Here is a 16,884-nt window from a genome sequence, read left to right on the forward strand (position 1 = left end):
CAGTTGCGGGCGCAGGGAGGGTGAGTCTTCAGGCAGGGGGCCATGGCCGAAGCCGGAAGCCGGGAGCCCGAGACCAGGGTTACCGCTACGGCGTCGCGCCTGATTTCTTTAGAGGGTGGTCGGTAGTTGGGGTGAGCGGCGCAGGGCACCTCGGGCCTGAGCGGAGGAGGGGGCCGCAGTCTCAGAGGGAGGATTTGCCCTAATGATGACTGTCGGCAACAGCTTGGGGCGCCCTGCAGGGTGGGGTCTGGGTGAGTGACGGGTGGGGAGCTGTGGGTAGGGGACGAGAGGTCCCCTGGTGCCAGCGGAAACGGTAGGAGGGAGGGAGGAGGACTAATAAAAGCCCGATGGAGAAGCCAGGGTCCTGGAGCCAACTGACCCAGAGGTGTCAGAAGGAGAAACTGGCAAAAAACTTGGAGTGAAACGAAACTAACATTTGTCACCACCTGGTTGGTGAGGCACTTTGCTCCTGCGGGTGTTACTTCGTTCCCACAACAAACCTGCCAGAGCAGGCCAGAAACTTATTTAAAGACCAGAATGAGGCCCAGTATGATTGAGGCCTGTGATGGATCTGAAGCCCACATGGCCTGGCTGCATTTGTTTACCTTGTCGATCCCCTCTGGAGGCCTCATAGTTTTAAAAATAATTGCCTTTGTTTTTTAATTTAATCGCGTTTATATAACTTAATTTTTAACAATGGCTGTGTTTAACAACCTGTTGGCATAATTCCTGAGACTAACAACTGGTTCCTGCAGGCCGGTGGGATAGCACTGTTCTTTCTACTCAACTTTTGCATATGTTACATATGCCTGGACTGCTTCTCTCATCCCCCTTTCAAAAATTCATTTTATTCTCTCAGGAACTTGTGAGAATTCATGCTTAAATAAACATTTACCCAGCGATTCCTCTGAGCTCTGTGCTTTGCAGTGGCAGGCAGAGGGGGTGCCAGGAAGGACAGGGCTGGACGAAGTCCTTGAGGAATATCCAGTCTGACTGGAGCCCAGCTCTTCCAGGGCCCACCCCAGACAGTGGCGGGGGGGGGGGGGTCACACTTTCCTTATTGTCGTGTGTACACATCCCTCAGATGGGCCTGGGGCTGTCCTGTATGTCCAGAAGTCCTTCACTCCCAGAGCACTCTCAAGGATGCGCTGGTCCAGGCCTGCCAAGCACACAGGGTCTGATTCCAGCAGTTTCAGTGACTCCCAGAGCCTGCTCTCCCAGACCCTCCTCTGCCTCTCAGTCCTTTGCGAGAACTGCCAATCTAGCAGGGAGGGCAGAGCAGGATGACCTAAGACCTCTGACGCCCCACCCAGTCCTGAAATTCTAAGAATCTACATTTGCTGATGTTGGTTCAAAGACCATCTATGAGAGTAACTTTGAAGAAATAATGGGATTATTATTAAACCGGTTTTAATGATTATTAAAACCAGTCGTATACAGTGTATCGTGATAGCCCTCTACATTCATCATTTAACCTTCACTGAAAAGGTGAGGATTGGAAGGCACATTATAAGAAATGGAAATGGGTCAGGGGGCCTAACATGTCCACCCTCACATCACTTGTTAAGCCTCAGACTGGGATTTACACTGGCTTGAAGGAGAAGGCGGGTGTCTAACTCCCAAACTAGAGTTCTTTTCACTATGAGTGGATCCTTGGTGGGGGAGAGGAAGGGAGGGGACAAAAGGGAAGGGAAGGGAGGGAGAAAGGCTTTCTTACAAGCCCCGGACCACAAGAGACACGCGTCACTTTCACCCTCATATTCCTCGGGTAAGAATCAGTCAAGGAGTCCCATGATGGCAGAGAGCAGGAGCTGTTGTGGTTCACAAATGAGTTTTTCAGGAAGGGGTCAGCAGCATCCCTCAACATCATCTAGCTGTGGTGTAACCCACAGATAGTGACATCGTCCCTTAGCCAAAGCCCTCTTGGCAGCCTCTTCATTCTGAAAGTCAGGCTTCAGTTTCCTGGTCCCCTGAAAAGGTCAAATCGGTTCAGATTTCCTCCTCCTCCAGGATGACTTTCCACCCCAGGCTGAGCCAGCGGCCCCTCTGTGCACACACTGAACTCCAGATTTTCCTCAATTCCGTTGTTCTTTAGGTAGGCCTATGGCCTGTCTTTGCCTCTAGGGCTTGGGAAAGTCAAGAGTTTCTCAGTGTCCAGCACAGGGCCTGACCATGTGGGCAAAGTCAGCTGGCCAGCCATGAGAATGTGAGAGGGGCTGAACAAGGAAGTGCGCCCTCGACTCTTCAGGCCCTGGTCATCACTGACCTGGGGCTGGGGAAGAAATCCAGCCTCAGAAGCTGAAATCTAGCTTCAAATCCTGAGGCTGCCTCCGACCACCTCTGTGACCCACTACTGAAGGCTGCGGTGCTTAGCTTGTGGCCTGGTTCGCAGGTCCCTCCTTCCAACTCTTGTTCTCTGCCCATGCCTTCCCCTTGGTGTCAGGACTGCCTTGGTGTGGATGGCCGTGCCCTGCACAGAGAGTGGGGTGCACAGCCGAAGAGGTGATCTGCAGCTCACACTCTACTACTCACCCAGCTATGTGCCCTGGGGTGGGCTTTGCATCTGCCTGGCAGAAGGGGCGCCTTTCTCCATCCTGCCAGACTTGGGGCTGCCTGCACAGGGCCTCGGCACATGGAGCATCCCAGGCCGGGAAGGTTGTGGGCTGCCATGTCATGGTGGGCTGGTTGACGGGAGCACTCTCAGCCCGCAGGGGAGCCGAGGGAAGGAGCGAAGCACTAAGTCACTGTTGCTGTTGCCTCAAGAACGTCCAGAGGGAAAGCTCAGGTTCAAGGGGCAAAATCTGACCTTGCTGGATCCCAGGGCCTGCACAGCACAAGTGTCAGCGAGAAGTCTGGATTCTGGTGTCCCACCCCCCCTGCACTGTTGACTTCGGTGGAGTTAGTGCACTTCTGTGAGCCTCGGTGGCTCAGAGCGTCAGTGAGACAGAGTACCAAACCTCTTCAGGGCACTCACTCAACAAATAATCTAGAGCCTATTCAGTGTCTGTTTGACGATGTTGTGAGGATTAAATGGTACACAGCAAGAACCCAGTAAATTCCAGCTACTCTTCCTAGTGAATGAGTTCCTCCCGGAACCTTCCTCGGCTTGCAAGGGAAGCTGGGTGTATTTCAGGGACGGGCTAAGGCTTTTGCCCCTACTTGCCTAAAAGTGCTAGCAGGGCCTTCCCCCGGCTCCGCCCTCCCCCCCACCTCCCGCTGCCACAAGCAAGCTGCGGTGAGGGGCCTGCCTGGCCCTCTCCGGGGTTCATGGTCATTTGGTCACTCTCTGCTGGGCATATATATCCCGGCGGGGGAAGGAGGGGAGATCCCAGTGACCGAAGTGAGCACCGGGGTCGCCAGCGCTAGTTTTCTGAGTTCCCGGGACTCTGCCCTCCTCCTGCTCCACTTCCCGCGCCCGCCCTGCCCCTGCCTCTATCCCAGCCCCAGCCTCCGCGGCTTGGGCGTTTCCCAATCCCCCAGGGCGGGCCTCTTCCTCGACTCCTTCCTGACATCCTCCTTGTCGCCCAGGCCTGCAGCCCCAGCGTCGCCGCAGCAGCGGCCGCCGCCAATGGCCCGGCAGCAGCTCTTCCGAGCGCTGGTGTCGGCGCAGTGGGTGGTGGAGGCGCTGCGGGCCCCGCGCGCCGCGCAGCCCCTGCAGCTGCTGGACGCCTCTTGGTACCTGCCCAAGTTGGGCCGCGACGCGCGCCGCGAGTTCGAAGAGCGCCACATCCCCGGCGCCGCCTTCTTTGACATCGACCAGTGCAGCGACCGCACCTCGCCCTACGACCACATGCTACCCAGCGCGTCGCACTTCTCCGAGTACGTTGGCCGCCTGGGCGTGGGCGCCGCCACCCACGTTGTGATCTACGACGCCAGTGACCAGGGCCTCTACGCGGCGCCGCGTGTCTGGTGGATGTTCCGCGCCTTTGGCCACCGTACAGTGTCGCTGCTTGATGGCGGCCTCCGCAACTGGCTACGCCAGGGCCTCCCGCTGAGCTCCGGCAGGAGCCGCCCGGTGCCTACCGAGTTCCGCGCCACGCTGGACCCCGCCTTCGTCAAGACGTACGAGGACATCAAGGAGAACCTCGAGTCCCGGCGCTTCCAGGTGGTAGACGCCCGCGCCGCCGGCCGGTTCCGGGGCACCGAGCCTGAGCCCCGAGAAGGTAACCGCGCTGGGCGCAGGGGCTGGGAGGTGCCCTGGGCCGCGGAGTCAGGAGCACCCTGGGCACAGCCCTGGCCTTGCCCTTGCCTTTAAAGGACGCTGTATGGTTTTAAAGGACCAGATTTGGTTTCTAGTAGCCTCAGTCTCTGAGCCCCACTGGCTTTATTCCTGATGCGGGAGCAATAATCTTGCCGCCTCACCCCATGCCACGCCCCCCTTGCGCCCCTCGCCGGTGCTTGGGGCAGTGACCACCTCCAAATTCATTGGGAACACAGGGTGCCCTATGTAGGTATGAGAACCCAAAATCCTATGGGCGTAGGGGTCACTGCAGATAGGAGGGGTGGGGGACGGGCCCAGTTTGGAAGAAGCCTCAAAGGGGCGGGGCCCGATCAGGTCCGGATCATCCCTGAGGGTGATGGAGTGAGTCCCTGAGAGGAAGGCGGGAGGACTCTGAGGCGGGGAGTGAAGGGAGGGCCCTCATGGGGCCAAGGCCGGCAGGGGCAGGAGAGAGGGGGCAGTAATAGAGGTCGCTGCCCCACTTTGGGGCAGAAACTGAATAGAGGGTGTTTGCTGGCCTGGGTTGAGACAAGGCCTTCTGCCTGGGGCTGGATTCCACAGGCCAGGAGCCTGCGGGGAAGCCCCTTATGAGGTGGGGAGCAGTCCCCACAAACTAGGTGAGTCAGTGGCCACCTGGTATGAGCTTTTGAATGATCCCTCGGGGTGACTACTGTCACCTCAGAGAAGAGGAAATGGAGCCTTAGAATGGTGACTTTGCCCTGGGTCTCAAGAGACAGCCCAGCCAAGAGTTGAACTCAGAGCCGGTACATGTCACGTCAATGAGCAGCCAAGAATTCCTCAGTCATTTCTCTCATACCTGCTTCAGGGAGGGTGTATGGAACTTGCCACTTCCCCTGGGAAGTTCTCCCTGAATGGCACCCACATTGGGGTTGGAGCTTCTCTGTGCGGGCAGAGCAGCTTGGGCCTGCCCTGTCCTAGCACTGTTTTGGATGGCCTTAGGGCAAGGACACCCTTGCGCCCTGTGCATCGTGAAGCTAACCCGGTAGCTCGCACAGAACTGATGCCTCAGACAGGTTTTGTAAATGTGCATGGTCCCTGCCACATGGAACCCTGCAGAGTAATGTTACCTTATGCCAAACCATGGGAAACTGCTGATGTCCAGCCATTTTTGAACCTACGTATGTGGCAGTTTCATACAGTTCAGCCAAATAAGGATGCCGCCTCAAACTTGTTGGATCCTTCAGCTCAGCCCCCGGGGCGTGGAGGGGTGGGGACAAGGGTGTGGAGCAACATGGGACAGTGAGCCGGAGCCAGACCTTGGTTCACATCCCCAGGTTGCACTGGCTGAGTGACGTCTGGCAGGTCATCTGATCTCTGAACCATAGCTTCTGCATGTGAAAAGTGGGAGCAGAACACAGAACTGAAAGGGTCTGATGAGGGTCAAATGTCAAATGGAAGCAAGTGTGCAAAGCACTCAAGAAGTAGGAAGTGATGTAATTAACGTGTGCGTCTCTGGTTATGGCTCTTCACGGAGGTGCTTTACTTACCCTAGTCTGCTTGCTCATCGTGAAATGGAAAATATGGAGACACACCTAGCAAGCTTGTTGTCAAGGTGGACGACACCTTGTAAAGGCTGGATCCAAACCAATACCATGATAGGATATCGCCGTTCTCATCATTCCCATTCCACAACCCAAGCGCGCCTATAATTTGCCACTTTGGTCCAGCAGGGAGAGGAAGCCTGCTTTGCTTGGTGGCGTTCAGGCATGGGGACAGCCCTGCTCTGACAGTAACCAACCTGTGTTGAGAGCTCGCCCTGCTTCCTTGCTCTGGGATGGTCTCTATGTAACGTCTCTGGCTGAGCCCAGTTTCTGCATCTGTTAAATGGGAATCCGTGACACATTCCAGCCTCATTATGGACTCTGAGTGCTGTCTGTCTATACATGAAATCCTGTATAGAGTCACTCCACCGCAGGAGGAAACTGAGGCAGAAGCCACCCTAAAGTCGGAATGGCTGAGATTTGAGTCATCGCCTGTGAGAGTTTATTTTGTTACACTTCTCAGTCCTGAGTGTGAAAATGGGACTATTAGTAACACTTGCCTCGTAGGGGGTGGTGAAAACGAAACACATGTTGGGAGCCCTGGGGAGGTTTGGGGAGATGTGGACGAAGAAATGACCCTCTTCCTGAGTGGATCTCTAGCCTCTCCCAGGTTCTCCATGCTACAATCAAAGCGATCTTTGGAAACTGGAAGTCTCATTTCCCCTCACGGTCATGTCAGAGCTCTGAGTCTTAATCCAGGCCTGCTAAAGTGTTCCCATCCCCTTGGGTTTCCCCTTGGGCCTCAGCCTCCCCGCCGCCTGGGCTTATGCCACGATGACCTTTAACCCCTCTAAGCACCATGCTATTCCCTGCCTCCTAGGAGCCCGTCTGCCTGGGATGCTCGCAGCGCCCACGGCCCAGGCGCCTCTGCCTGGCTGCATTCTACCCACCCTTCAGGGCCTTCTCAGGGAAGCTTCCCCGGTGGCCGCACGTGGCTCCGGCGTGACAGCATCCATGCCCCACCCCCTCCCAGGCAGTGCTGCCTGATGGTGAGCACGCAGGCCCTGGGGCCTCTCTGCCCCTACTAACTTGGACAAGTTAGTCTGTGTACCTCAGTCTCCTCAATTGTACAAAAGGAAGGGTAGTGATTTCTTTCCCGTAGAGTTTTGGGGGAGATTAAAGGAGAAAATGCAGCCGAGGGGCTCAGAACAGTGCTGGGCACAAAGCGAGTGCTCAGTAAGGTCAGCTGTTATCTTTTACGGTGTGCCCGCCCCCCTGCAGTAGAGCCTCTTGATAACATTCATCATACTTGTAATTATTCCGTTATTGCCTGTCACTCTGCCAGATCAAAACTCCTTGACTGTCAGTACTGCCTGTTCTAGCGAAGCAGAAGTCTTCTTTATCTTTGTTGCCCCGGGGCGTGTAGTTGGTCCTCAGGAAACCTGAGGCAGAGTGTGGCTCTGGTGGACTCTGAGTCTTGGGTTCAAATCCCAGCCAGCAGTTTGCTAGATGCATGATCTTGGGCAGTATCGAACCTCAGCATCTCCGTCTGTAAAATGGGAACACCTGTAAATTGCACCTGGGTTTCTGCAGGTGAGGGCCATGCGAGATGGTGCACGTGGAGGGTTTAGCGCCGTAGCTGCGTGGGAGGCTGTCGGTGCCACGGGGCCACTCTTACCTGCCTTGTATTTGCTCCTTCCTCCTGCTCCCCTGCTGCAGGCATCGAACCTGGCCACATCCCCAGCACTGTGAATATCCCCTTCACGGACTTCCTGACAGAGGAGGGCCTGGAGAAGAGCCCCGAGGAGATCCGCCGCCTGTTCCAGGACAAGAAGGTGGACCTGTCCCAGCCACTGGTGGCCACCTGTGGCTCCGGCGTCACAGCCTGCCATGTGGCACTGGGGGCCTACCTCTGTGGCAAGCCCGACGTGGCCATCTACGATGGTTCCTGGGTGGAGTGGTACATGCGTGCCCAGCCTGAGGAAATCATCTCCGAGGGCCGGGGCAAGACCCGCTGAGGCTGAGTAGGACACGACTGGAAGTTCAGGTGACACCGGCTACCAGCTGCGCCCAGCCTGGTTGTTCTGAGGCTGCCTTGACTAGGAGAGCATTTCTTCCTCCAACTTAGGTGGCACATGGGGTGACATCCCAGAGGCCAGAAGTTCCGTTGACTCATGGGCTCCCAGGGGAGGAAGGAGAGAAGGTGGCAGCGGGCACTGGGGAAGGGGTGCGGAGATGCGCCCCACCTCCCTTCTGTTTTACTGGTGAGAAAATAAAATAGCCAAGTGCTAAATGCTTCTACTTACAGGGCTGCCTCAGTTTCCTAAAGAGCCAGGGGTTCCAGCACACCCATAAAAGGGTGTTCTGTGAAGCCCGAGGGTCTTAGGGATCCTGTCCTTGCCTCTGAGCAGTGCCGGGACCCCGAGCCCTTTCATTCCTCTAACTGCAATGCCCCCAGCAAACCATCCTCCACCCCACAATGCTGGGGTCTCCTTTCTGGCTTCTGGGCCAATTAAGGTGAATCTTGCCGTGATATGTCTGGAGTCTCACCCAAAGGCCCCAGCGGGTAAGCAGGACATCTCATTCCCAGACAGAGATGGGTCCAAAACTTTACAGGAAGCTGTAGCACGCTGGGGAGGCCTGTCCCAGCCCATCGGGGTGTACTGCAGGAGGGCTGAGTTTAGCTGAATTGGAGGAGAATCTAATTTTAGTCTCTGGGAGTCCACACTTGGAGACTAGCTTCCAGACCTCCCAAGGGGTGAGCAGGCCCAAGAATTCCATCCTTTTTGCTCAAGGAAAACCTCTTCCCCCAGGCTTTCCAAGGGGAGGGTCTCTGTTCTCCTCCCTCTGGCTTTGTCTTCTGTGTAGACATAGATGGAGGTGCCTGAGAAGGCCCTAAATGCCCCATGTCAGAACCTGGGTCAGCCCTCCTCATCTTCAAGCCTCCAGGGCATTTCTCAGCAAAGGGCCAGTCCAGCCAGTATTGGGGGGAACCCTAGAAGAAAAAAACAGAGGGTCAATAACTTTCCCAAGGTCACACAGTGGATTTACGACAGAGCTGGGGCCAGACCCAGATTTCCTCACTCTGAATTTAGTCTTCTTTCTACTTACAACCCCCATCACATTTCCTCCAGTGATGCTGGGTCGTCTCCCAGGTCCGCAGTGGCGGGGACAGCCAACAAGACAGCATCCCGGTTTCCTGATAAGAGCTCTGAAGTCCCAACCTCTCTGAGCCTCAGCTTCCTCATCTGTAAACAGGAATAATATGGACTTCAGAAGAAGGGATTTCAGACAAGGACCAATCAAGATCCCATTGCAGAGCCCTGTCTTTCTGGCTCAGGGTTTCTCAACTCCAACCCTACAACATTTGGGCCAAACAATCCTTGGTTGGGGGACTGTCCTGTGCACTGTGGGATGTTTTGCAGCATCCCTGGCCTCTACCCACTAGCTGCCAGTGGACCCACTCAGTTGTAACAACCAAAAAGATCTCTAGGCATGACCAAATGTCCCCTGGGGGGCAAATAATCACCCCCCTAGTTGAGAGCCACTGCTGTAGGAGCAAATAACACAGCTGACCACAGCCCTCGGGAGCAGTGTAGACAGAGATCCTAACCTTAGAGGGCTCTCTTCCTCCAGAGACTAAGTTCAACAGCGGAGAAAGCTTCCTTTCATGCTGCTGTCAGACAAGCCTCATTTTCTCTCCCCGGAATGCCCTCGGCTCTTTAGGGAGAGGGGTTTGTCTACAAACACATGTGAGTTTCTGATTTTGCCTCTGTCTCAGCTACCCCGTGCAAGGCTGCCCGGCCTTGGACACACTGCTGAGCCTCTCTGAGTCTCGGGTTCTTCATCTTTAAAATGAGAGTGATAGTACCTCCCTTGAGCAATACGGGGATTAAACAAGAATCCATAGACACTGTTTAGCTTGGTGCCCACCACCAAGTAAACAGCATGTGTTATTGTTATTTTTTAAAGGACTTTTACTAATTTAGCATGTCGAGTGGCTCCTGTACTTCCAGCATTGGGTGAGAGAGCAATGAGTATGAAAATTATGTGTTTGCCTGGGAAAACCTTCCCAACCAGGGAGAAAAAACAGGCCCATTGTGTCCTAGTTCCAGAGAGAAGGGAGTAATGTGAAAAATCTATTTTACAAGTGAGGTTGAGTGATTTGCTGAAAGGCACACAGCTAGCTCAAGAGAGGAGGAGTTGGAATTCTCAGGGTAGGAGCCTTGCACATGGGTCTAACCCGCAGTGGTTTTTTCCAGATTTCGGGATCCAGTGGAGGATGGAATGTTTGAAAATGCAGGGTTTGAAAACACATGTGTGGCAAGCTCATGGAAGATGGCCATGTGTCTCCCGCCAGCCCCACCACGAGACACCTTGAGCCATGGGTTTTAAGCAAGGGAGTTTGGTTGGGGTCCCTTTCCCCACCCCAGTCCACCCCCCTCAGCGAGGAACCCAGGCCGATCCCAGCTGAGGCTTTTTCTTCCTGGGAAGGTTCTCGATGGGTCTGCACAGGTTCAGAGGAGACCTGCCCAGATGTGGGAAAAAGGAAGTTGAGTCTGCCTTACTAGGATGCTCAGAACTTGGGTTTAACTCTGCAGGAGCTGGCTGGAATAACCCAGGGCCGCCATGAGCTCCTCCCTGCTTCTAGCAAGCCTGAGTTCTCAGAATAATTAACCACTCAGCGCACGGTCCCAGCCTCTGCCAGTGTGGCCAGTGTTGGTCACACCCACCGCAGGGGTTCCAGGCAGGAACTTGCAACACCACGTGAGGCTGATGAAATTTTTGTCCACGGGGCACATATGTGCCGAGCACCCACTTTGTGTCAGGGACAGCTGGAAGTTTCCCAGCCTTTTCTAACCAGCTGCACTGGAACGTGGCCATTCCCTGGATGTTCCCTCGAGGGATCATAGCCCAAAGAGGCCCCTACCCCACACACCATGGAGTCAGCTCTGCACCAGGCCCCAGAAGGTCTGCCTTCCAGACCCTTCCAGGCGGGGCCTCAGCCATCTCCCCTGAGAAATCGGGAGCAAGCTCAGCCCTGCCAGCACACAGGGCGGGTGCGATGTCATGTCAGATGAAGCTCAGCAACATGAGCCGTCACTCCTACCAAAGTCACCCAGAGCTTTGTCACCCGTTACCTCGCAGCGGATGAGTCACGTGGGAGGAGATGAAGTTTTCAGGTCAATTGAAGCTTTATAATTTTAAGCACCCAAATTTTTACCAGATTAACCTATTAGGGGGTGGAACATGGTATATTGAGGGTACCTGAATCCTCGATGGCTTTGTTCCACCAATGCGTCACTCGGTGATGCCTCCAGGGCTGTGCGCGGGGCCCAGCCGATGTGCTTTTCCGGTGCGCAAGTCCTTGCCACGCAGTACCCAGTCGACCTTGCTGACTCCTCAGGAGTCACCAGCTTCTAGGTGGGCCCTCTCTCCATGGACGATGCCACCTCTTCCAGGGGCTTGAACCACTGTGTTGAGCTGGGGACTCTCGAATCTGGGCCTGTAGCAGCTCATTGGACTAAGATCCTTGTGTCCACTGCCTGCTCCTCAGTCCACGTTGCTGGTCTCAGTGTGCACAGCCACCACCCAGGAGTCACCGGTGCCCAGACCTGGCAGCGAGTTCTCCTAGACTCCACCTCCCTTGCCCACAGCCAGTCAGCACCAAGGCCTGTGGATTTCCACCTCTATTCCCACTGCCTTGGCCCAGGTCCCCCACCTACCACGCCCAAGACACACGCGCAGGCACAGCCTGTCCCAGCTGTTAATCCAGCACACCCTCAGGGACAGGCCTTGTACCAGGACCATAGAGGATGAAGACAGACCCTCAGAGGGGAGTCAGCCTAATAGGGACAGACAGATTATGACAGGCGTGGTGACGAGTATCCGAGAGACGGCACACAGAACGGGAGACGGAGAGCGGGCAGTCCTGGGTCTGAGGGGCACCTCCACCCTGGGCTGACAGCCCCTCTGTGAATTCCTGGGCCGTGTCCCCTTGCTCCATGCAGAGATGCAGCAGGGGACGGCGTTCAAAGCACAGCCCCTGGAGGCATCTGGATCTCCCGCTCCCTGGCAGTGGGCAGGTGCCTTGTTTTCCTCATCTGTGACGTGGCGATAATCTGGTGCCCACCCCATGGATTCACACGGAGCAGTGAGAACAGAGCCCGGCACAGTAAGCACTGCATACCTGTGCTATTACTATGACTAATATTCTGCCCCACTTCTCACTCCCACCTTCCTGCGCTGACCCGTACGCCCTTGAGGGTGACATCCTATTCGTGGTTCTCTTCCTGGCCTTAGCATGCAAACGGACAATGCTGAATGGATGTTTGCCGTATATCCTGGTAGGGCTGAGAGAGACTCTGATCATTCCTCCTATTTATTGAGCACCTTTTGCATCCCGAGAGGAATGCTAAGTGTTTTATATTCATTTAATCCAACAACCCTGAGAAATAGGTGTTATTAGCCCCCATTTTACAGGTAAAAAAGGTAGGGACTTAGGTCAGGTGATCCACTCGAAGTCACAAGAAGGTTAGGGCTGGGATGGAAATCCTGGATGGAATGACTGTAGGGCGTTCATCTCCTGCAAGACAGACTTGGGGAAGGGGTCATAGAAAAGGGGTAGGGGTTCTCTCTGGGTGGGGGAGGTTTCATAAGCCCCCTACAAATACATTCACATGTACACATGCTCACACCCTTATTCACAGGTGAGGAGTGAAGGAACCAGAGGCTAACTGGCTTGCGGACTAGATGTATACTCTGATACATTTCTCCAGGACTCTTGTATGAAAGATGTATTCCCTTTCTTTAAAGTATGTGGTAGCATCGGCAGAGAAAAATGCAAGGAAGAAGGCAATTAATTGGGTGCTAAAAACCAGGCACAATGATTAACTGAAAGCATGAGATGAGTTGCAGTGTCCTGTGGTCCAGAATGAGATGGGAGGGGCCTCCAGGAGACCCCAGGTGGGCTGGGTACTGGGGAGGCTCCTGGAACTGGTGCAGTGGGGAGAGTTATTAGCCTGATAGCGCTGGGTCGTGTCCGCTCTTTCCTCTCGCCTTCTTCCCCTGCTGCTAGCTCCACCCCTCACTCTGGCCTCTCGCAGCCTGTCCCCACTTCTGAGCCGTGAAAAGCTTGCAAATCACATAGGCAGCTAATGAAACTACATATACACTTACCTCGTGACCCCGCAATCTCAATTCTAGGAATTTACCCTGAAGATACACTTCCAACAATATAAAAACACATATGGATAATTGAGTTACTTGTCACAGCATTAGTTGTAAGTGTAAGATGTTAGAAACAAGCGAAGTGTAAATATATGGAAGAACAGTCACACAACTGAGAGCTCTGCACATGGTGAAAAGAATGAGGAAGGGCTATGTAACGTGTGGATGGATTTCTAGGCTGCGTTGTTAAGTGAAAAATGCAAAAGGCAAAAGCGTTTCCACAGTATGCTACCTTTTGTATGATAAAGAAAGAGAAATAAGAAAACACATACGTATCTGTTCATTCCTGCAAAAAGAAACACAGGAAGAATAAAACAAAAACGAATGAGATTGCTTGTCTGTGGGGGCGGGTGGGGACAGGGTGGGGCAGATGCGGAGACTCTGTCCTACTTTTCTTCATGTGACTTCTCGCATCGTTTTGACTTTTAGAACTATGCTATGCTTCACATGCTTAACAAATGAATTAAATTAACGAGGATGGCGGGGGGAATGAAATGTTAACACAGAAAGAAACAGGCAAACTTAACTCCCTCGAATGGGTAACATAACCCAGCTGAACAAAACAACAAAACAACAAAAGCCCTGGAAATAAATATTAAACTCTGGTTATTGGTTCGTTTTTCACGGCATTATGGGTTGCCGATTATGAAACTAGAGCTGAGCAAAATAAGTAAATATATTGAGGACGTGGGAACCAACATTCTCCCTATTGGAGAGAAGAAAAACAAAGATGGAAAGAAAGAAGGCTAGAAAGAAATCTGTGGTGTGAGTTGGAATTGGAGGTACCAGTGTGAGCTCAGGATATAGGGATATAGCGTGTGTGTGTGTGTGTGTGTGTGTGTGTGTGTGAGGCATGCTCGTCTCCCAGTTCTAGGCCCTCTGAGGGGCCTAGAAGCAATGACACCCTTGTGCAATGAACCCCCCCCCAGTGTCCAGATCTCGGTTCTACGTACCGTTATCCACAAAAAGGGATGGGAGCAGCTGGGGAGGGAAAGTACAACGTGAGCCTGGTCATTTTGCTGTCCCGGAAACCAGGGAAGTGCTCCAAGAGTGATAGGGATGTGCCAAAGAAATACAGGAGCTGGAGTGGTGGGGGGAGGGAGGACTCAGAAGTTATCGTTTAACAGATGCAGATTTCAGTTTTTCAAAATGAAAAGGGATGGCGGTAATGGTATCACACCAGTATGACTGTCCTTAATGCCACCGAAATATACACTTATTATGGTTAAGACAGTGTCGAGGGAAAATGTGTCTTCTCCTCTCTTAGGTGTGTGCTGGAGGCCTGTGAATTCAACGGACAAAAGACAAATTAGCAAGAGAAAAGCCAGATTTTACTCATACATACAAATGGGAGTTCACAAAGAAATGTGACCGAAAGAGAGAATTTGGGGCTTATGTGCCATCTAAGTAAGGGAAGGAGAGGAGGAGAAGGGCACGTAGAGGAAAACAAATGACTTCCTAATGGAGAAGGGGGAAAGGTTACTGATGGGCAAACGCATTATTTTTAGGACAAATAAATGGGTCCTTAGGAGAATAGATGGGAGATCTGCTAGCTTTGTGACAATGTCTACTTAGGTGTGGTTTGAACTTCCACTCTGCAGTCTTTCCTGGTGGCTCCCAGAAAGGGGACTTAAGACAATTAAGTTCTTTTGAATTCATTTGGGAGTCTGGGCCTGTAAGCTAATAAAGGAGTTCACGGAAAAAAAACTATTCTCCAACACCTTCGGCGCCAAATGTTTTGTTTTATGCCACAGTGGCATATTCTGGGCCACTTCAATAGTAAATTTTATGTCAGGTGTATTTTACCACAATTTTTTAATAAGCTGAAGTGTTTTCTTTAAGAACCTCTTATTTATTTATTTTTGTTTTTTTAAATGCCAGTTTATTTTTTTTCATACTATATATACATAATTTTTTTTACCATTTTATTTATTTTATTTCCCCCCTTTCCCCTCCCTTCTGGTAACCACTAGTCCCTTGTCCATGCCCATGAGTCTCTGTCTGTCCTGTTCGTGTGTTGCTTTTAGGTTTATATCCCACATATGTGATATCATGTGACTTTCAACCTTTCTGTATGGCTTTTTTTGCTTAGTATGATTATCTCAAGGTCCATCCTAGTTGTCACAAATGGCAGTATTTCATCTCTTCTTATGGCCGAGTAATATTCCATTGTATGTATGTACCACAGCTTCTTTAGCCAATCATCTATCGTAGGACACTTCAGTTGCTTCCATGTCCTGGACACTGTGACTAATGCCGCTATGGACATCGATGTGCAAACATCTTTTCAAATATGAGTTTTCAAGTCTTTGGGGTAAATACCCAGTAGAGGGATTGCTGGATCATATGGTAGGTCAATTCTTAGTTTTTTGAGGCACCTCCATACTGCTTTCCATAGTGGCCGTACCAATTTGCAGGTGTCTGAGGAGGGTTCCTATTTCTACACATCCTCTTCAACATTTGTTATTACTTGTCCTCTTGATTATAGCCATTCTAACAGGTGTGAGATGGTATCTCATTGTGGTTTTGATTTGCATTTCCCTAATAGCTAGCAATGTTGAGCATCTTTTAAAAAAAGATATAGCAGCCACCTTGGAGGAGCTCCCATTGACAAAAGCTTAGACAATTTGAGCCCTCAAAATACATAATAGTAATGGATTATAACCCATAGAGTAAAATAAGAATCCATTAGTCCATTCTGATATGAATGAATGAATGAATGAATGAAGGGAACTATCTCCCTTACAATAGAATGCCACAATAAATGTAGAAGGAATGATAGAATTACAAAAATCAAAATCTGGCAATCATCATAGTCACACTTTTTATAGCAAGAATCATCAACGAATACCAAAATGAATGATGAGATAAATTAGTTTGATGGAAAACAGGATATTTTTGCAACTTTTCTCTGAATCTGAAATTACTTCAAAGTAAAATGCTATTTTTAAGCACAGCTTTTTATGATTCAGTTTCAGCCAGGGCTGCTAACTGCACCCACATTCTAAAACAAGGTGCTAGACCATCTAAAGTAGTTCTTTCAACCAATGTGGTTAAGAACTAGTTTTAGAAACCTTGGGAAGCCGCACCTCCTGCCTACGGACAGAGACATGAGAGATGACAGTGAGAGCAGTGGGAAGGCAGAGGACCCTTTCTCTAGGGGCGGCATTGGGGTGCTGTGGCACTTTACTTCTCCTGCCTAATGGGGGGTTGGCATGGCATGCCTCCGCCTTCCTCAGGCTGAGTGAGAGGGGCTTCAAGGAGGCTGTTTGCAGAGCTGAGCCTATGTGTCCTGGATTCTGGGGGCCTCAGAGGCTGAGAAAGCTTGCACGTGGGATGCTGGCCTGGCGGGCTGCTCGGTGTTGGCGTCAGAAGGTGCAGCTGTGCAGGGCGAACCTGTCCGTGGGGTGCATGCTGTGGCTGCCAGGGGACCTGGGTGAAGAGGGATGGCTTGGAGCTGTCCAGAAGGGACCTTACGCACGAAGCCTGCGGGGTGGGCGTGGGAGGAGGGTGGGCAGTGGGACCCAGGGAGGTGGTCCTTGAGGGGGCGTCCCAGGCAGCCAGCCAGAGAGGGCCCTGGTCAGGAAGGAAACTTGGATGTGAACCACTCTGAGAAGCGGGGATTCAAAGGACCCTCAAAACAATCACCCAGGGTAGAAAACAAGCCAGCTTGAATCGTTGCTCTAGCCAGTGCAAAGGGACCCCAGAGGACATGGGTGCCAGGCAAGGAAAACCTGTGTTTTCCCACCCTCATTCCACGCTGGCCATGGAGGAACTGAGGTGGTGGAGCACGAAGGAGCAGAAGGAGAGTCTGGGGGCCAGGAAAGTCCCTCCTCTGTAAAATGGGGGTTACAGTCGCATCTCCCTGTTGGGTTAGGATTAAAAGAGATAATCCATGAGAGTGCTTGGCACAGAGTCGGGCCCATAGACGTG

General features: G+C 52.5%; 1 protein-coding gene and 1 long non-coding RNA gene across 4 annotated transcripts in view; one reads left to right on the top strand and one right to left on the bottom strand.

Annotated features, from left to right (window-relative positions):
• Positions 1-8,022, top strand: MPST (mercaptopyruvate sulfurtransferase). Its single transcript, XM_016161779.2, has 3 exons — positions 1-20; positions 3,529-4,163; positions 7,441-8,022. The coding sequence occupies exons 2-3, from the start codon at positions 3,569-3,571 to the stop codon at positions 7,737-7,739; spliced, it is 894 nt and encodes a 297-aa protein (XP_016017265.2). The 5' UTR covers positions 1-20; positions 3,529-3,568; the 3' UTR covers positions 7,740-8,022.
• LOC107519276 overlaps positions 6,207-16,884 on the bottom strand; it is a 13,994-nt gene continuing 3,316 nt past the window's right edge. The window contains exons 1-5 of one of the 3 annotated variants that reach the window (XR_004955848.1): positions 10,990-14,807; positions 8,833-8,969; positions 7,632-8,716; positions 7,400-7,538; positions 6,207-7,270 (exon numbers count right to left, since the gene is read on the bottom strand). This is a non-coding gene — a long non-coding RNA (uncharacterized LOC107519276). Of the gene's footprint in view, positions 7,271-7,399; positions 8,717-8,832; positions 8,970-10,989; positions 14,808-16,884 lie in introns of those variants that run through there. The other 2 variants (XR_004955847.1, XR_001599076.2) reach the window with 2 other exon arrangements.

The sequence above is a fragment of the Rousettus aegyptiacus genome, unplaced genomic scaffold (genome assembly GCF_014176215.1).
Source record: "Rousettus aegyptiacus isolate mRouAeg1 unplaced genomic scaffold, mRouAeg1.p scaffold_m13_p_2, whole genome shotgun sequence".
Lineage (NCBI taxonomy): Eukaryota > Metazoa > Chordata > Mammalia > Chiroptera > Pteropodidae > Rousettus > Rousettus aegyptiacus.

What these genes read in the sequence shown, in the direction of transcription:
- MPST (XM_016161779.2), top strand. Translation starts at nt 3,569, where the DNA reads ATGGCCCGGCAGCAGCTCTTCCGAGCGCTGGTGTCGGCGCAGTGGGTG. An exon ending in CGAGCCTGAGCCCCGAGAAG is followed by an intron (nt 4,164 to 7,440) that starts GTAACCGCGCTG and finishes CCCCTGCTGCAG; the next exon opens with GCATCGAACCTGGCCACATC.